The sequence below is a fragment of the Bombus fervidus genome, chromosome 10 (genome assembly GCF_041682495.2).
Source record: "Bombus fervidus isolate BK054 chromosome 10, iyBomFerv1, whole genome shotgun sequence".
NCBI lineage: Eukaryota > Metazoa > Arthropoda > Insecta > Hymenoptera > Apidae > Bombus > Bombus fervidus.
In genome coordinates, this window is record NC_091526.1 from 11,661,598 (window position 1) to 11,680,039 (window position 18,442).

Consider the following 18,442-nt stretch of genomic DNA (forward strand, 5'->3'; position numbering starts at 1 on the left):
CAGTTTGTTAGATACGATAGGAAAATTTGATGAAATAATTCTACATCGCGTATGTATATTGTAATATCAATTTCAGTCCCAGTCAGTTCATATTAATTTGTTAAATACTATTTTAAGAAATAATCTATTCTATCGTAGATTTTATCCAAGCGATATTCGAGGAAATTTTATCGTATAATCGTGGCCTTTCGACACCAGCTTTCGAGCAAGCTATTCGCCAACTTCCGACACCCGTTAGCGCCCATCTACGATCATCCGGCTGAAGACATAACATAGGACTCCCGGCGACCTCTTCTTCCTGTGTACAATAAACAGTAATTAGATATTCCCGACAGTGTATGAACACCGAAAGATCACGTCATACGAGAAACAAAGGATAGACGCGAGTCTTTTGTATATGTGCTGTGGCTCACTTACGTTACAATCGTCAGTAGAATAGGCCGGTTCTGTGCAGACGCTATTCACGGACGCGATACTGATGTTTTCGCATTGTTCCATCGCGCTGTGCTTAAGCTGTACCCTTTGTAATAAATCTCCTAATCAAAGAAGATGTTTTTTTTTAAGAGACAAAGAAACGTTAAATGTATTATGTTTTATCTTTCCTTAATATCACGCTTTCTTAATTTCTGATGTTGTTAATTCACTAAGAAACAAGCAGTGAAATAATGCGACGAAAGCATGGAAAACAGATGATAATTGTATCGTTAATTTCTTGATATCAATGTCAGTTACAGTTTAATGTTGTTTACAATTACCGACTATTGATAAATGGCAAGGGAATTTATAATAAATCAGAAATTAAGATTAAGCCTTCTAAGAATATATAAACTTAAACAGATGAATACAATTTTGTGAGCAATCAAAAATATATCTAATATTATGACACTTTTGAAGCGTTAGTCTGGCGAATTCAATTTTATCCAAATGGAGCTTCAACGTGTCTACTGGTTTCGTTATACAAAGGTTATACAATAACGAACAGCTGCTTTTCATCATATCGAGACAATAAATCAGTACCGTAACAAGGTACTTACATATTTATAAGGTAATAGTATGTACATAACACTTTGAGCTAAAATCAAGAAGATCCTATCAACGATGTTGTACAACCAGTATCTCACTTTCGCATCCCTCTAATTGTAAGGTCGACGCAACGAATGAGGTAAATAAGAGGTACGCATAATTACGCATTCTTACGTAACCCATCGAAGAAATAAATAACGCGACCTTGCTGCACCGAGGTATATTATTCGATTGCAAGAATGCCGTGCATCACGCTACTGATTACTCACGATTTCTAGCCCATCCAAGGGTGTTGCAATGAGTAGCATTCATTGGTGGATCCTGACTCGAAGGCAAACATACGGGTCTTACGAAATCCGAAAACATGGTGACAGGTCGATCGAGTTTCAATAGGACAGTCGTACTCCCTTCTACCGGCGATTTGATCATACCCACGATTCTACGTTCTTGTTGCCACGGCGACGTGCTCGAGAGCCGCACAGTACCCATTCTTGCGGACCATTCTGCCTTTGGTTGACTGTAATCGAGTTATTATATAAGAAGAAACTGTTAACAGGTTGCTATAGCAGAATTTTGGTTATCCGGATTAATAATGACACGCGTTATTCGTATAATCAAATAACTCCGCCTTCGTATGAATATCCTGAGCGAACATACGAGAAAGAAGTACAATTTTCTAAATTCTAGCGTATCTTAATGTAACGCAGTTAAGAAGAAGAGCAGCCTACCCTGCTGTTAATGTAAGACCTTTTTATATAAGACGTACACCATATTTTTTAAACTATTTTATAAATCTTTATATCAAACACGAATTAAAAAAGTTTTGAATAAAACCGTAACTTGTTTCGCAGCCTTCCTCGCAAGAAATCATCCCTTGTATTTCCACCGAGCCATTGAAAATCAAATAGTCGATCATAACGTTAGAAATACTTCAACTTTTTAATGAAGTATGCAGGAATAGTGGAACGTACCCTTGAAAACAGGACGCCGTTGTAATCAACCAATTTTCCGCCACGAGGGTAGCATCGCATACGTGTACATCTTCCTTGAACAGAGCCACGTGCCAAGGCCAATCTCCTGGCTCGGCCATTTTATTAAGTCCCCGGCTGCCGCTCTTTGCATGTAGAGATTGTACACCGCACTCTAAACGTAAGTTATATCGTATACATTAGCGTGAACTCGAGGAAAATAACAGCTCTTACAACGTACCCAATTCAGAGCATCGGACGTACATGACTTCCTTGCTCGGACAGGGTGCTCTAACGAACGTAATCTCTGTTGCCGACGGATCCTCCATATGTACGTATTGAACATCCTCTTCGTCGTCGATTCGAACTTCTACGGATTTTACCCCTCTGTGAAAATTAAGAGGCTTCGATTAAATTAAATTAAATTTCTTAACACATTTCGCTCGATATCAGAAAAATGTCACTCGCATTTCTCTGGTTCCAGCGTCTCAAATTACAGCTCGCTCGTGTACATTGCAAAAGACAAAGCACGGGGTATTATACTCACGTGTAAGTCAGTAAACTGCACAGAGAGCTGGCGGCAGTTTGAAGAACGGTTTCCATTTCCGTTCCTGGCAGTGTCGCGTTCAGATTTGCGGTGCAAAGCTTTCCGATAGTACCCTTCTCGTTGAACACCACGTACCCTTCGCTGTTATACTTTGCGGCAAACGGTGTATCCGAAGGTTGTGATTTCACGGATCGAATACTTGGTGCTAGGGATACTGGAGAATATATACGGTGTCAAGAACGAGTATGCGATGCATGACGTTGAACGATGTTATAGGTGGAAACGATATACATGGCGAGGTCGTAAAAAACGCGGCTGTCGTCAATGAGCGATAGTAAGATTTTTATCGAATTACAAATGTCGGAATTATTAATGAATCACGTATATTTTATTGTTTATTAAATTCTCGCCTTTCAGCTTTGAACGGCACGCAGCTATCAGTCTTACGATCTTGTACATGATCTTTACACGATACATAAAAAATATTTCTCTTCAACGCTTTAACATTTATTTCTCTAGTTCTTTTAACGAATCATACATAGAAAATAAGTATTTGTATATATGTGTGAGCGTGTGTAAAGTTACCAGAAACTTGTATCTCAAGATTAACATATATTTAGCTATTGACGTGTTTAACTTTGTCATTTATTAGCATTTGAAGAGAACAAATTATAAAAATGTACCCTTTAGCACCTTATTATCGATCGTTGTTAAACCGTGCACGCGAGTATTTGATTACGCGAATAGCATAAGAAATTCTTATGTTCTGCCAACGTTATCAACGAGTTGAGTCGGTTCTCGAATCTCATAAACTTTAACTTCGGCCCGATTTTACGACCTCTCTACGCCGTTTCCACTGACCATACATACGACAATCTTTTTCGTCGCTGCCGTTGGCGCAGTCCGCTTTTCCATCGCATCTCTTGCTACGTGGAATGCAAGTTCTACCTACACCGCAATGCATATGACCGTCGCGACAATAAGCGCAATTTTTCTCGTCGGAAAGGTCAGGGCAATCGATCACGCCGTCGCAAATTCTCGGTGACAATGCTTTCGCTTGAAGCGCTTGCACGCATCCTACGATAACGATTATACGGTAATTACAAGGGTCCGTGACACTTGATGATTTCCGCGTTGCTTAGCAAGCAAAAGGTTACGATCGTTCACCTGGCTTTGCTCTGCAACCACCTTGGTCCGCGTACTCCGGGAAATTCGAACAATCCAGTAGGCGTTTAATTCTGTCCGGAAGTCGGCTGCCGCATCCGCTCCAGAATTCTCTGCAGAAACTTCTACATGGCAGCTGTAGCAGGTCTTCCGGTTGGTTCGATACGCAGGCTGGTTGTAATACTTGGCACACAAAGTCGTACGCTAATCGGTAACATTCCGCATCCACTAGCTCCCTGTGATAGAAAATTTGTATCAACAACGATCGAGTAAAGCGATTGTTGCACACTGGATCAACAGAATTTCTCCATTGCTTCGACTTTCTTTTAGTAAAACATGAAATAGATTAAGAAAAGCCTTTTCCACTTTACGTATTAATGACATCATTTCAGACAATTTAACTCAACTAAATCTAACTAAATCTTCGTAACTGTTATCTACTTGTCTTATCTTTAAGAGATCAACGATGCATCACCTCTGCCATATTTGCTCTATTTGGGAAATTTTACTCGGAGATCGCGGCTTGATATTCACCTGAAAGCGATCACGTCCTCCTCCACGTCAGCCAATGAACGGTGTCCCAATATATTCGGATACGAAGTAACGTTGTATGGGAGATGTTTGCAGTAAGATAAATCCAAACTGGTGCATCTTCTAGGAGGCGGTGGTGTAGTGGTTGGTGGTGGTGTCGAAACTGTCGTTTGTTGAGCGACTTGAGCGTTTAGAGCTGTCAAGCTCTCTTGAACTTCGAGGCTCTGCGAGTCGATCGTTAGATTTGTTAAATATTTCGAGGTTGTAGGATCGATCTCCCGCGTAAGAATTTCCACGACATCGGCAGTGCTGATTGTCTGGTATCGTGGATCGAATCGAATCTCGAAATGTACCGCCAAATTCTCACCTTCGGATCTGTACAGTTTATTTGCGACAAATGGTTGCCGGTTAGAAAAATATGGATAGTGTGAAGTCACGAGAAAGTTTGCAGATAGTTGGGTTTCTCCTGCCCGTGAGATCGGTAAAATTTCAGGGAAGATAACTCGGCTTTCGATGTTTCACTATGAAAATAACGATAAGAAATCGAGCAAATCAGCGACTTTCTTCGAATTCTAATTTCCTTTTCGAAAGAAACGTATCAATTTTAATGGATCTATGACATCATTCGAAAAGTGAATTTCTCTTGGTAATTGGTAATTCGAGTACTTAACCACGCATTAGTTTTAAAGATATCGCGTCTAAGTTAATAAACTGGCGTATAAATGATAAAGACTAATCTTCCTTAATCATCGCAAACCGATAATTTTATGTATTCTTGTTAAATTTTTTAAATTAAACTTTCCTTCGTGAGTTCAGTTTTTAATAGTAATTTTAATAGAAGGTTAAATTACCGTTTCGGTGTTTGAAACATGTAAACCCACGATCGTGCTATTTTGCTTCCGCAAGTATGCTTACCCATCGAGCGCCAGTATCTCCACAGCGAGGAAAGAGATTCTCAGCCAGCTGCGGCGAAAGATAAGATTAAGTCGATCGCGATACTCTCGTGCTCGTACTCGAAAGGCTTCGGTAGAGGGATCTGCCAATTCCGAAACGAAGGAATCACCTTCGATTACTCGGAATGTCGCCAAGAAAATCTGATCACCCGGGGGATCCGATGTTAGGAACGTGTCTGAAAGCACATAGATTAAACGCTACCGAATGTCCGCAAAGTCAAACAATTACTTCAACTCTTTGAACCTTCGTGTTTCCAAATTTTCGAATTTAAACGATGATGGTAATTTTATAATTGAAATGCATCTTATTAAAAATAAGACACTCTTGAACGATGGAGCATAATTATATTGTGTGTAACTTCACACGTGGAACCTTGCAGTTTCCCATAAATATCTGTAATTTACATTGCGATGTACAGGACAGCGATCAATCGATGTCACGGCGCTGTCCTTAAGAACGAAACGAAAACCGGCTGTTATCCTACAATGTCGTCAATTATCGATCGATTCCATTTACCGTAATTGGCATTTACCCGAGGGCGCGGGAAAAGGGAAATAAACGGATTTCACTCCGGGATAATCGGCCGATTTCCATCTTGCGACCATCAGATTGCTAAATGATACTTTCTAATACTCCATCTTGAAGCAACACGTTCTCTCGAACGTGATAGTAATGACACGTGTCTGTACAAACGCGGCGTCAGCCCTTCTTTTGTATTAAAAATCGCTATCAATTTTTCCTAGTTTATATTCGACCGATACCGTAAACATAAACTAAAGTATCGAGGGCAATCGGGCACCAACAGCAACACGGCTGGAGGCTCACCTTTCACCGTGCCTTTGGTCGATTATTTTTACTCCACAGAGATTATTTTTTCGCTCCGCGATACAATTTCTTGCGGCAAGCGAGCGATCTTCTGCGGCTTGTGGCTCTATCGCGCAAGTAACGTCAACAGCAATAACATCGTTTTCATTATACTCAGAAACAGATTTCCAGTATAATACAATGACGTGCGAGAGTATTCTAACGCTTACCATGGACGATTTTTACGCATGTATTAGGTTGTACGAAATTTTTTGAAATTTCATCGATACCGCAACGACAACACGACTATCAGGATCGAATTGATAAATTTTGCAACCAATCTGGAATTCTATATAGAAGCTATAAGATATTTATAACGCATATGTAGGATAAAAGTTTCCTATGGTAAATAAGTGTTCGAATAGTTTCGTGAATCACTGGATGAGTTTGACAGTCTGTGCCACGTCGTTTCGCGATTCCTTGAACGCGAAATACTTTCGAAAGGAGAATTCGGTTAGTATGATGAAGCATCGAAATGATTCAAGGACACGGATCCCCCCTTTGAGGTCGAATGTTGGAGGGGTGACAGGCAGGACGGCTCGACAACTCGGTCAGACCGTTAGCTTTGCTACTTTCAAGGCCTCTTTGCTGGACCTCCGCGCGATCGTGCATCTTCTTCGACCTTTGCCTCTCTTTGCCCGTATACTACAAGAATTATAGAGCGCAGGCTTTATGCTTCGTCACGATTGTATTCGCTTTCCTTTCTCGTAAATCGGTTCCCGTCCGAGAACTCTAGTAACTTCATCGAAGGATACGTAGATCGTTCGAGAATAAAAGATCCGATCTGTGTACGTAAACGTATTTTCTCGGTAACTCGGTCGGACCGTTATGTTTGCACGCTGAAAGACCTCAATGGGCTCTGGCCGCATCATCCTCTTCCTCTTTTTGTTCGGTTTTCTTCGGTTACCAAAGGATACGCACGTCCAGATCGTAGCAACGATTCCTCAACAAGATACAGCCAGGTACGTACACCTGCTCGTAGGCATTAGAACACCTGCTGGGTTCGTACGAAACACGATAGTACAATCGGATTATCAGGGAAGCGTAGCAGAACGATCGGAATTTTGAACTTATACCAGATAATGGTAAAATTAACAATTGAAACTAAAAGCAAAATATACGATAAAAGTTGGGCAAACATTGCAAGAGTTGTAAAAAAAAAAAAGAAGTAATAAATTGGTATTTGCGCGATTATTCGTGCTGCATACTAACTCTTTACTAAATACATATATGTTGCAATGAATATTATATAATTTCTATATACATTTGCAGACAGTCGTGTCGCGTTACAATGCTAACAAAATTTGAAAACCTTTCACATAACACGTACAATGTGAACATAAAAGTTTTCCATGATAAGTATTCGCACGCAGCTCCCACTAAGCCGATGTATATTATTTCTCTGTACCAAGGCAGCTATTCAAACGCTTAAACGTTCCAGAAATTTCGCCACTTCAGAGACCATCTGTCGCGTAAAATACTATAACTTGAACCTTTAAATCCACCTGTTCTACCGCCAACCCTTCCCTTCATCAGGATTCACCGTTATCTACGTATGAATATTAACAACGAATCTGCATCAATTAGACGAAGACTCTTCTCTGACGCATGCTACGCTTCGTTTGCTTCTTCGTCGTACGATCGAAAGCAATTTCAAGGTGAAGTACACGTATCCGTAAAGCGGAACGTACGCAAGTTCTTGCAAACGAGGAGAGACGATCACACTTTACGCTTGACAAAATGTTCGTACACCGTGAAGAGTTCGTCCGTCTTGCGAAACAAGCGTCATGCATTTCGAAGTAGTTTCACGTCCACCAGAGCGTCGGTTAACCGTGCAGTAATTTCATTTACGGCATCGGTCGTATCGCGTATAAGTCCGCGGAGAAAGCGTACGAACGAAACCTTCCGCGCACTTCGAATTCCTTGGCTGAGTGATCTTCGTACTCGCTCGTGCTGCACCTTCTGTGCTTGACAAACAACAACTAGGAATTATTAAGCCCCTAGGCTGGCATATTTACGAAACACAGCATAAATTAGCAAAAGAAACGACATAATCTTGAAAAGCATCGATAATCACGATAGCCGACGAGATTTATGTTACTCATCGCATATATTTTAATCGAAGATATAATATAAGAGACAGACGAAAAATACTGACGGAGAATTATTATACGTATTATATATTTAATTTTCTTCTTCAGTCTGGTTCATAATTAACGACGGAATAAAATTTCACGAGTATTGGCTGAGCGAATTTAAATTTAGGCAAACACACACTATTTCCAGCAACTTGATACGGACTTCCTATTTTACGTAAATAGCGCGAAACTCGAGTGTTATACTTACAGCCAAGATATATGGAGACTCCAGAGAAGAGGAGGAAAAGCAAGAATGCGGCTAACACGCAGCATCCGCAACGATACTGTCCGCCGAGCTTCCTCGTAAATCGAATGTCACTGTCCGACGACAGGATCGAACTCGGGGTTCCTGCACGACTGAATCTTCTCGTGCTTACCGTGCTTACGGATATCTGAAAAAGAAAGGTCGTTTCGTCGCTGCCAGCGTGAAAAAAGATAAAGAAGATTATGAGAGAAAGCTCGATTAACCCTGTGTACTCGGGGAATTTTTAACATTCCTTTTCGTCGACTAAGAAAGAAGAGGGCATTTTAGATTTTAAGCTTACACGATGATTGTCGAACGACATACTTATAGTTCTTCCCGTCTAACAATCATCGTAGCTGCTTGTGACGAGTATTTTGATTTCTAAGAACCAACGTGCAACTGACGTCTGTAACTGCCAAACCTTGCAAAACTATTTTATTACTTGACAAGCATAGCATGTATAATAACTTTATAAATTAAATATGCAAGGTGTAGCATGATATGTTATGATACGAGACCCACTCCGAGAATATACAGATTAAAGGAATAAAATGGTCGCGGAATTCTTTGATACGACGACTGCAAATTTGCATGGAGACCGAGGATACCTCGAGCACTTTCTACGAAGGCGAGCAATTGCGGATCATTGAAATTCAAAAATGGCCATAAATTTGAAACAAGATCATACGCGGGACACGCGTGCATATGAATCTTTTTCATTGCTTTTCCTGCATCCTGTCCATGCCAGAAATGGGTCCCATCATCTTACAATACATCTTGTATTTGTACGCCCCAAAAAATTTCTACCAAAATAAATCGCATTCCGAATGCAAAGTGTTAAAATTTTAAGATGTATGTCGCTGGTACCGCTTTTCTCGCTTAGAGAAACGTTGGGAATTCATCGTACCCCTTCTTTCTTCTCTCGCTAGATTGGATTAGACACGACAGAGCAGGGATTACTAAGATTTCTTGGCGAGGCACGATTCGCATTAACAATTCTCCTACTTCCGCTTACGGACTACGCGAAAGAATTCCTACCGAAGCGATTTTTATCGTGTTAATTAGAGATAATGAACGTCGCTTAACCTGTCAGTTGGGACAATCTTCATCTAGATACTTCTACAATTATGAAACTAAAATATAACGACTTAATTTTAAGTTGATCGATTTTAATTCTTCCAGATACGATGTAATTAGAGCGAGGATGTGTACGAAGGATCGTGTCTCTATGAATATGATCAAAGAAATATTTATATGTAGAATCTGAGCAGAAATTCCTTTATCTACTAATGCATCGGACTAATTTTTACACCTAGTAATTTAAAACGCTAGTAAGCATGTCACGGTGGAAATGGCAGGGTAATCATCGTGCTAATTATCGAAATATTATTAAGCGTTATGTAACCGCGTTTCATGCGCTCGGTCAGATCCCAGTTGCGTGCGATTTTGCGCGTGCATTCAACTATTGTACAAGTATACGATACACGATATAGTCTTTACACGCTACAGAGTCAGTCACGAAAGTCTACGTATACCTATCGGACCTTGTATCTGTCTTATTAAAGAAATTAAAAACTTGCATCCGTGAAATTATTTATACTTCAATACCAACAGGATTATTAATACATTTGTAAAAGGAATGAAACGAATTAAAACATTGAACTGTAAGATTTAAGAATCTTGGGATAAAATTACACTACAAGTTACAAAATCTCTAATTTGTTCAACGTGATTGACATAGCAGAACATTATCGCCGCTTATTTAGGCCACCTAGGCGATATTAATAACTATCTTAATTATCGTAATTAATGTTAAGTCTACTACTTTCACGAATATTTTCACGTATAACAACTTTACGTATATAATTTCTGTAACGCATTATATTTCATATCCTTCGACTTCCTTTTCTTAATAAAAGATCGTATTACTTTTTAACAATATGTGTCTCGATGTGCCCATAGAATTCATAGAGCTAACGCTTTTACTATAATATCTTACATTTAAGGAATATATCTCTTATTTGTTAATATTTATTTATTATTCATAGTAAAAGCGTAGGTTTTCGTGACTGACATGTATTATGCACAGTGTACGATCATCGGTCGAACAATCCACATTCAGAGTCGGGAGCAATGAGCTTATCTTCTGTGACGTGCGCGCTAACTGTGTAAACGGCCGTGTAATCGTCCCGCCACCGATGCGCGTGCACATTCGTCACCAACACAAGCGCGGTTCGCGTGCACTCGCGCGAATGCTCGGCGCGCCACAAACGGGCCTACGCCCTCGTTCAAATGTTACGCTTGGCACACGCTCCGTACCAAAGAACCGGAGAATCGTACCTTTTCCGCCGATGCCAAGTTTCGATGCTCCTTTCGACGCGCTCCGACCACCGCACAAATACCAAACTGCTCTCCTTGCAATGTCTTACTTGATCATTTTCAAACGGAGCGAAACTAAAGTTTTATCGCGCGTGACGCGCTTGACTTTTTCTCGTTCGATTAAAAAAAATCTAATTATTGTTCTGTAACAGCCTGTACGACACGTATATATTTACCTAAATGTTTGAGTAATCCTACAGTTCCAGAAACCGTCTCCCTAAACGTAGAAAAATGACAAGACTAATGCAGTTATCAATAAACGACGTCGCCCATTCACGGTAACCGTGTTTCGCGATTAACGACCGTTTCTAAAGGACTGAGAAGCAAAGAAGGTATCTGGAAACACGACAAAATGCTAGATAGAACATTTTAACCGAGTACAATAGAATCCCATTTATTGAAAGGAAACTTTAAACTACAGATGTTAACAACACTCGTGTACTTCTGTCCCAAATCGACTAAGACATTTTGACGCTTACAGCGTTAGTTCCACTCATACTCCAACGTAGTGTGAGCGAATTCCACCGTAGTCTGAAAGCCAAACGTGTTCCCTTCCCTCGCAAATCGAATACCAAACTTTTGAGTTTTCCTTCTCTTTCGTCGCGCCTACGTCCGATTGCGTAAAAACCATCCTCTCGTCTCGATTATTTCTAAGGAAACTGCGACTCACAGATTCGAACGATCGGCAGAAGCGAATAAATATATCTGGCGGCGTTCGAAGCAAATGGGGATTTTGTTCGCGTGTTACGTAAGAAACAGCGATCGAAGGGTGTATTTGGCGAACAATGGCGCGCAGAGATATTACGAAAGTCGAATGAAAGTTTGAGCACGGAACCTTTGTATTCTTCGAACCTAATTCGATAATAGCCTTCGATCAGAGTTTTCGTAGGAAACGCTCATTTAATAAAGCAACGTTTCGCAATAAGGCTTATACCTTTTGTGCTAATCGAACACGATCAATCATGGAAGATACGAGGTTGTAAAATTATACCGTGGCAAACGAAAATTCTCTAGCGGACGCGTTCACTGTTGGTTGGTAAAAGTAATTCTTTCCTCGGCGATGCAATACAGCGAAAAGGTCAAGAGACTCGATCTTTTCTCGCTAAAGGAACGGCAACTTCTGACGAAAGGCAACCCATGATCCGCGACGAAACAACGAGAAAGATTAAAAGAAGGATAACTGGCATAGACACATTGGAAGTTCGATATAATTGGAGTATTGGAACAGACACCGTATCGATATCAATTTACGAATTTTAATTCTATATCGTATCGTGCCGAAAGCGTGTACTACCGTCTACGAGTATTTGCTCATTTCCGATAAGATGTATTTTACATTACAAAATTAAGGATAAATGTTCATCGCGAAGATATCTAGTAAATACAATTATAATTGGAGAATTTGTTTCGCGAGGTAAGAAGTTACGCGGATCCAAAACGATCTAAAGAGTATCGTTTTATACCAATTTCCCACACTTGGATATCAAATTGTTCGAGTATCTTCGATATGTAACGCTGTCGATGATTTCGCCATCCGGTTAATCGAATGCTTAGCGGCGAGAATGGTCAATTGAAATTTGAGCGCATCAGGTGTGGAAAGTAGAATTCAGTGTCGGTAAACGACGAGGCCCAGAGAGATCGGTCGAGGAGATTAAAATGCGCTCGAACTAGTTGAGAAGGCTTCCGTTAATGGACACGGTCGATGACTTTAAGACCGAGAAAAATCAAGAGCTGACGGTGCACGTTAGAAAAGCGCTTTCCATTGGCGATGTTTTCGTGAAAGTCAGTTCGATCATTCTTGTTCCGCTAGGATAGAGTCGAACGATAATCGTCCAACCGTAAGAATAGATCGTCAGATCGGTTTTTCTTTATCGATTTTCGCCGTTGGCGTCAGCCAAGCCGACGCTTTCAAATTATTGCAAAATCAAAGATAAGCGTGAAACCCGAACGATGCGTATATATTTCTCGTTTCGCTCTTTTAACTCGGACATGCAAAAAGGTAAAGAATCCGCGGTAGAGTTTTTCTATTATAACGTTGAAAGTGCAATAAAAATACGAACAATACACGACAACAAGTTACGGATGATACTACTACGTACTCTTCTATCACTTTCCTACGATTGACGCGTAGTTGGAGGAATTTCTCGAAATTCGAGATGAAGGTAGACGTCAATCGAACGACTGTCTGTCGCAGAAAGAAAGAAACGGTGTCATCGACCCACGGAAAGAATCTACCAAGTTTCATTGGCTCGCCCGGTTCCTCGTGACTTTCTTGACCGTTATTACCGTTATTCCAAACGTCGGACTACCTTTCCAAAAGAGCAAGAATCTAGGAACGAGTTCTGCTTGCTTGAAATTACAATCGGTTAGCGGTGTGCCGGTACACGGAGCACGTGCGTGCACCTAACCATAACAGACCAATAGTTAAATGCAGAGCAATCGTTATCGCCTTAAAGCGACTCTTATCTACCAACGACGATCGTTTTCTCTCGTTTTCTCCGGGCGGGAGGAAGGTCTGGCGCCTTTCGTAACCTCCGCCTTCTTCCACTTTACGATATCGATACAGTCTATTGGATATTGACCCGCCAAGTCCTATTAACCCTTCTGTGTTAATCACTTTCATCAGGAGTTTCAACTGTCTATTTTATAGCAACAAACAAAGAACAATGCGAAAAGACATGTATGCGATAATAAAACTCGCTTCAAAAATGAATTTGTTTCGTTCGAAGGCTATGGGGAAAGAACATGGTAAGTTTACCCTCTGTCTGTTATAGAAAAGCACTTTAAATTAGGAAAACAAGCAACGACATTAATATAATAGTAACATAGACACTTGTGATTCGGCCAAATTTGAAAAACATAGACTCCACACAATTTTTAATTCTTTTCCATTTGTCACGGAATCGGCGATGTCGGAAAAGTTTTAAGAATGAATCCAGCAGTTTGTTTAGAAGTTACTACGGGAGGTATTGTGCCATTAGCATCGAAAGGGTCGAGTAACGAAAAGTGAGCGTTAAGCGTGTAGGTTTTAATGGGGAATTCTCTGAAAACCATCACGCAGCACGTGACAAATGTCATTCGTGCAACTCGAGCGGAATACCAATCGACAGATTGGGTGTTACTAGCGAAGTAACGGTATATCGAGAAGAGAGGAGATGTCGGTTTAACCCAAGGTAACCGAACCCAGCTAACGCGTCGTTCTTTGTTTCAGTCAACCTAGTTCTCCATCGAGTGCGTAGGTATTCGGCATCATACGCCGCATCATTCGGGGTCAATGGAGAACAAGGTCGATGAGTCTGCGGAGAAACGACGCATTGCAGGATGCTTCTCCGATATTAACACAAAAATTACCCAGTCAACCAAACCATCGTTTTTTAGATCGTGGATTTTTATGCATTTATACGAATTTTAAAAGTGCAAATTTCCGCGAAACACACGTAATACGAAAAATACCCAAGGTATAACGTTTTCAATAATATCTGCTGGGTAAAAAAGTTTTCGATCAAAGTTCCATCTTTTTTTCTTTTTAACTATAGTCACAAAAATATGAGAATATAAAAATTATAAAAATCCAGTCTAATAATGATAATCATGCCATGTCACACGTTATATAAAATCTTTCGCTTAATACATAGTATACCCGGAAAAGATTTCTATAAACGTTAAGAGTTAATTCTAAGTAAATATGTATATCGTATCTACGATTAAATATTAAATATCAAATATTAGTATTAAAATATTGCCACGTATTAAAGATGGATAATTCTGGTGTTAGCAACGCGGTCTTCCCGATAGAAGAATAACAGCGATAAAAGTTCTTTTCGTTCCTTTTTGCACCTCGCCGTTCCGCCTCAAGGGTGATTCGGCCGTTTGCGCAAGTTATCAGTTTGCCGCAGCGTGCGCAAGTAATTCGGTTAATGAGCACGTGCAGCGTAACCGCAAAAATAATTCGCGTAGCTTTAGCTTACGATTTCTTCGCGGATCGCGTTTGCAGTCTCCTATTTTAAAGCGTGTTAATGCCATTCCGAAAGTTTCTACCAGGGAGGAAACATCGTTTCGCGTTACACTTTCGTTCGAAACAATGTGCATTTTTGTCGACCGTTCATCGTTTCTCATCGATTTTACGTTTTCTTTTCGCGTACGATTTCACACGGGGACCAGGTAGTTAATTAACCGCGAGACTCGAGTAAGATGGTAACGAGGAAAGCGCGTACAGGGGGAAAGTGCGCCACATTCGTCTCACCTTCGAATCCCACGAGCTCTTACGCTTGTGCTCCATCGCGACGGTCATCTTTCAGCCGTAGAAACGATTCCTTTCAGCTTCGTCAACGTTTCTTCGGTATATTTGCCGCGTGAAGGCGCGCCAACGTCATCGTAAAACTGAATTTCGTTTCGTTTCGTTTTGTTAGCCTTTGCCGACTATCCCCCGAATATCGATTTACGCTCTTAGTTTCTATGCACTGTACCAAATACCTCCGATAATCGTCCGTTCTTTGCGAGGCAACAACCTTTATCCGACGAGATTAGTTCCATGTACTTGCGCTTCCACGCTTTGTCCTCTTCTCGCTCCGGTTCAATATCGTTCGCTTCTTGATACCTATGCAAAAAAAGTCAGCAATTACAATAGGACGTAACACGCGCGCGTGCAAACACAAACATACGCGTGTACGTATACACAAACACGAGTATTCAAGACGCGCCGCCGACTGCTTTTAGAAATACCACGAGCGAAGGAATTAGTGCACTTGGCGCAAAATTACGCGATATCCGAAAATCTTATCCGAAAGAACGCACTTGACACTGTCGCGTTGCGCCTTTATTAGTTTCTTTAATTTTTATCACGTATAGTCGGTCTACACAGATTTCGGACAATTCACTTTCTTCTATCAATTCTTTAATTGTTATTTTCTTCCATAACGTGCCTGTTAATAACGCGATGAAAAATATCGGCCAGCGCTATCTCACACAGGTGCGCGGCAATAATCATAGACAGCTGTCATGAGAAATTCGGAGTCGATTTCCCAGACGAATAAAGTCGAAAATTGGCAAGGAATTTTTTTTTTTTTTTTACGTTCGATCGCATAAACGGATCGATAGTCGAGACTAGCGAGGAACAATTTCTTCGATCGAGTCGGAGCCGACTACGAGCCAAGGAGACTGTGTCGAACGAAAGCAGACTGCCAGGGGAACGGAGACCCGCTGGTTAGATCGCTCCTTCGCTCCTGGATGCACTTTCACGTCATTACCGGTTCTCCACGACACGATACGACACGACGCAACGCGACGTTTTTCGAAGCTTCGCTAGAAAACCGAATAATCGAATTGCCTATGATTTTCTGCCAGATCGTAGTCCATGGATCGCGAATTTTTATACATTCATGGGAGATTCGAAGATTCAAAAACGCATAGGAACACGCGTAGGAAAATATGTACGAAGGCCACGAGTGGAAAATATGACAAATCATGTTTCTCGTCTTTCATAGAATTTTTTGAAAAACACGATTACGCGTCGAAATGTTTCAAAGAACGCAGCAGGATTGATTAATATTAGTCAGCATGATTTACGTTAAAAAGTGTCTTAAATTTCATACATGTTAATTGTAAACGCTAGAATAATTAATAAGTGGAGCTTTGGTGGTATTGATAAGAAAACAAATTTGCATAAATATCCGCGGTCGAGTTGTATATCAGACAGTCCAGGCTTCATTTTGATAAATAAGACGCGGAATATCCAAGAGTCCAGCGAAACGATGGTCTATGTTAAGTTCCATACCACGTTCGAATGTGAAAGGTTGTAAAAAAAAAAAAAAAAAAAAGGAATCTAACGAATATTTTTAGCTTTAACCTGTTCCCAAGGAATTTGGCTACGCTCGAAACTGCTCGTTCGGATTAACTTTTCAAGGGTAACTACTTAAATGCTGAATTCCGTGGAACAACATTGGCTACTATCTTTCTTATCCTCGAGACAGGAGGAGATTGTCAATGAACTTAATTCTACGTTATAGTATATCGCATTCTTAACGTACGAGTGGACTATCGAATTTCAAGGGTAGATCGCGGATGGAAATTAATGCTGTCTTTAAACAGTATCGATTTCGATTACGACTAAGACCGTACCACCTGCGTTACACGATTAGGATTAATACGAAAGATAAGTAAACACGTAAGAAATATATTTCGTAGCATGCCGTCTGAAAAAAAAAAATCGTTTGAGAAACGTTCCAAGAACACGAAGAAAACGAACGTTGTACAAAAATGATTAAATACAAAACATATTAAAGAGGGTTGAAAATAAACATAAAGAAATACAAAGTAAATCACTGACACAATAATAATACAAAAAGGTGAAAAATACCAAAGGTACAGACAAGTAACGTGATTTTTATAGAAATTATTACAAGATACAGAGTGTACTGAAAAGAACTAGAAATAAAAGTACGAAAAGACAAAACATAACATAACATAAAACGTATTAGAAACGAAAATATATATACACGGGGGAGAAAAATAACAAGACATAAAGATACATATATTTTTAAACGTACCTTTCTTTTTGTAAATCCTCGTGTGCGTAAATCTTTCGCTGGTTGATCATTCAATTTGTATCACTGTTACGAACCATTCTTTTTTTATTCGTTTCTTTTCTCACAATCCGATATTATTTATTCACGAAAATGATCGTACACGCGAGATATACACCAAGATTCGTACAGCATCACCGTTTCGTTTCACTGGAAAAAGGTTGGCTGTTATTCGATGACAGCTGTGTCGGTCGTACCGGAAACATTTCCCTCTTCGACCGTCGGGAACGTTAAGTTGGCCTTTCACACTCTACGAAGCAACCGTGCGCTCGTCAAGGCGATCCTCTTTCTTCGTATCGCAGAAAGAAATAACCGTTAACGCGACAACCGAACCTTCGGGGAGCGTGGTATACACACGAATGTGCACTCGACGGACTACCGCCACGATTAATGACCCCGAGGAACGTACACGCGCCCTTCTCCTTCGCAGAAATGCCTCGAGTATACACATATACCGTTTACCTGTTGCCCGACTAATTGTTTACAATTAGGTCTATTCTTATAATCTAAACGTATTTAAGCTACGTAAGTAAAATAATGTATAATATAATTGTGTATTATGTATAACGTATACTATCAATAATTCATCAAGAGAAATATCTTTAAAACGTGTTAAAAAACGTTTAATCGTGAAACGGTCGAACCATAACATTATTAATCTAGCGAGTAGGAAAAAATTTTTTGATCGACACAGTTACGAGAAGAATCTTCGCTTTCAGAAAATGTACAAACATTTGTTAAAAGTTTACGCTAGATTGATACACCATATACGTAAATCTTTTCCATACACGTATTAGTTCTAAATAATTCGCTAAATACCGATGGTACACGGTCGCTCGTTTACCTATATGCTCGTTATGGAGTAGTTTGATGGACGATCGGTAACTCGAGCTCGATCCGATGGTTAGAAACTACCAGATACCTAAACGGGAAATTCATTTACAACTAACTTATACGGCTTAAATCTACCTCGCACGTACCACTTAACTCACATATACCACGTTGACAAACAACTGGACGTATCCCAAAAAGACTTTAACCATCTTGTT

At 40.2% G+C, this 18,442-nt stretch overlaps 1 protein-coding gene across 7 annotated transcripts; it reads right to left on the bottom strand.

Moving 5' to 3' along the window:
* Positions 1-35: 35 nt before the first annotated feature.
* Positions 36-18,372, bottom strand: LOC139991464 (atrial natriuretic peptide-converting enzyme). Of its 7 annotated transcripts, none has more exons than XM_072011533.1 (13): positions 17,358-18,372; positions 15,286-15,409; positions 8,398-8,581; positions 5,149-5,362; positions 4,237-4,608; positions 3,706-3,938; positions 3,409-3,615; positions 2,539-2,752; positions 2,233-2,378; positions 1,995-2,166; positions 1,293-1,540; positions 418-536; positions 36-298 (listed from the first exon to the last, which is right to left on the bottom strand). In XM_072011533.1, the coding sequence occupies exons 1-13, from the start codon at positions 17,405-17,407 to the stop codon at positions 125-127; spliced, it is 2,457 nt and encodes an 818-aa protein (XP_071867634.1). In that variant the 5' UTR covers positions 17,408-18,372; the 3' UTR covers positions 36-124. The 7 variants fall into 7 exon arrangements, with proteins under 7 accessions (XP_071867634.1, XP_071867638.1, XP_071867633.1 ...); XM_072011537.1 differs by having other exon boundaries at positions 15,056-15,409; positions 17,358-17,382; XM_072011532.1 differs by lacking the exon at positions 17,358-18,372 and adding an exon at positions 15,735-16,000.
* Between the last annotated feature and the right edge of the window lie 70 nt (positions 18,373-18,442).

Coding starts and splice junctions, on each gene's coding strand:
- LOC139991464 (XM_072011532.1), bottom strand. CDS start 15,799: ATGATTATTGCCGCGCACCTGTGTGAGATAGCGCTGGCCGATATTTTT. Junction 3,616..3,705: donor TGGTTGCAGAGCAAAGCCAG/GTGAACGATCGT, acceptor TCGTTATCGTAG/GATGCGTGCAAGCGCTTCAA. Junction 537..1,292: donor CCTTGGATGGGCTAGAAATC/GTGAGTAATCAG, acceptor TTCTTTGATTAG/GAGATTTATTACAAAGGGTA.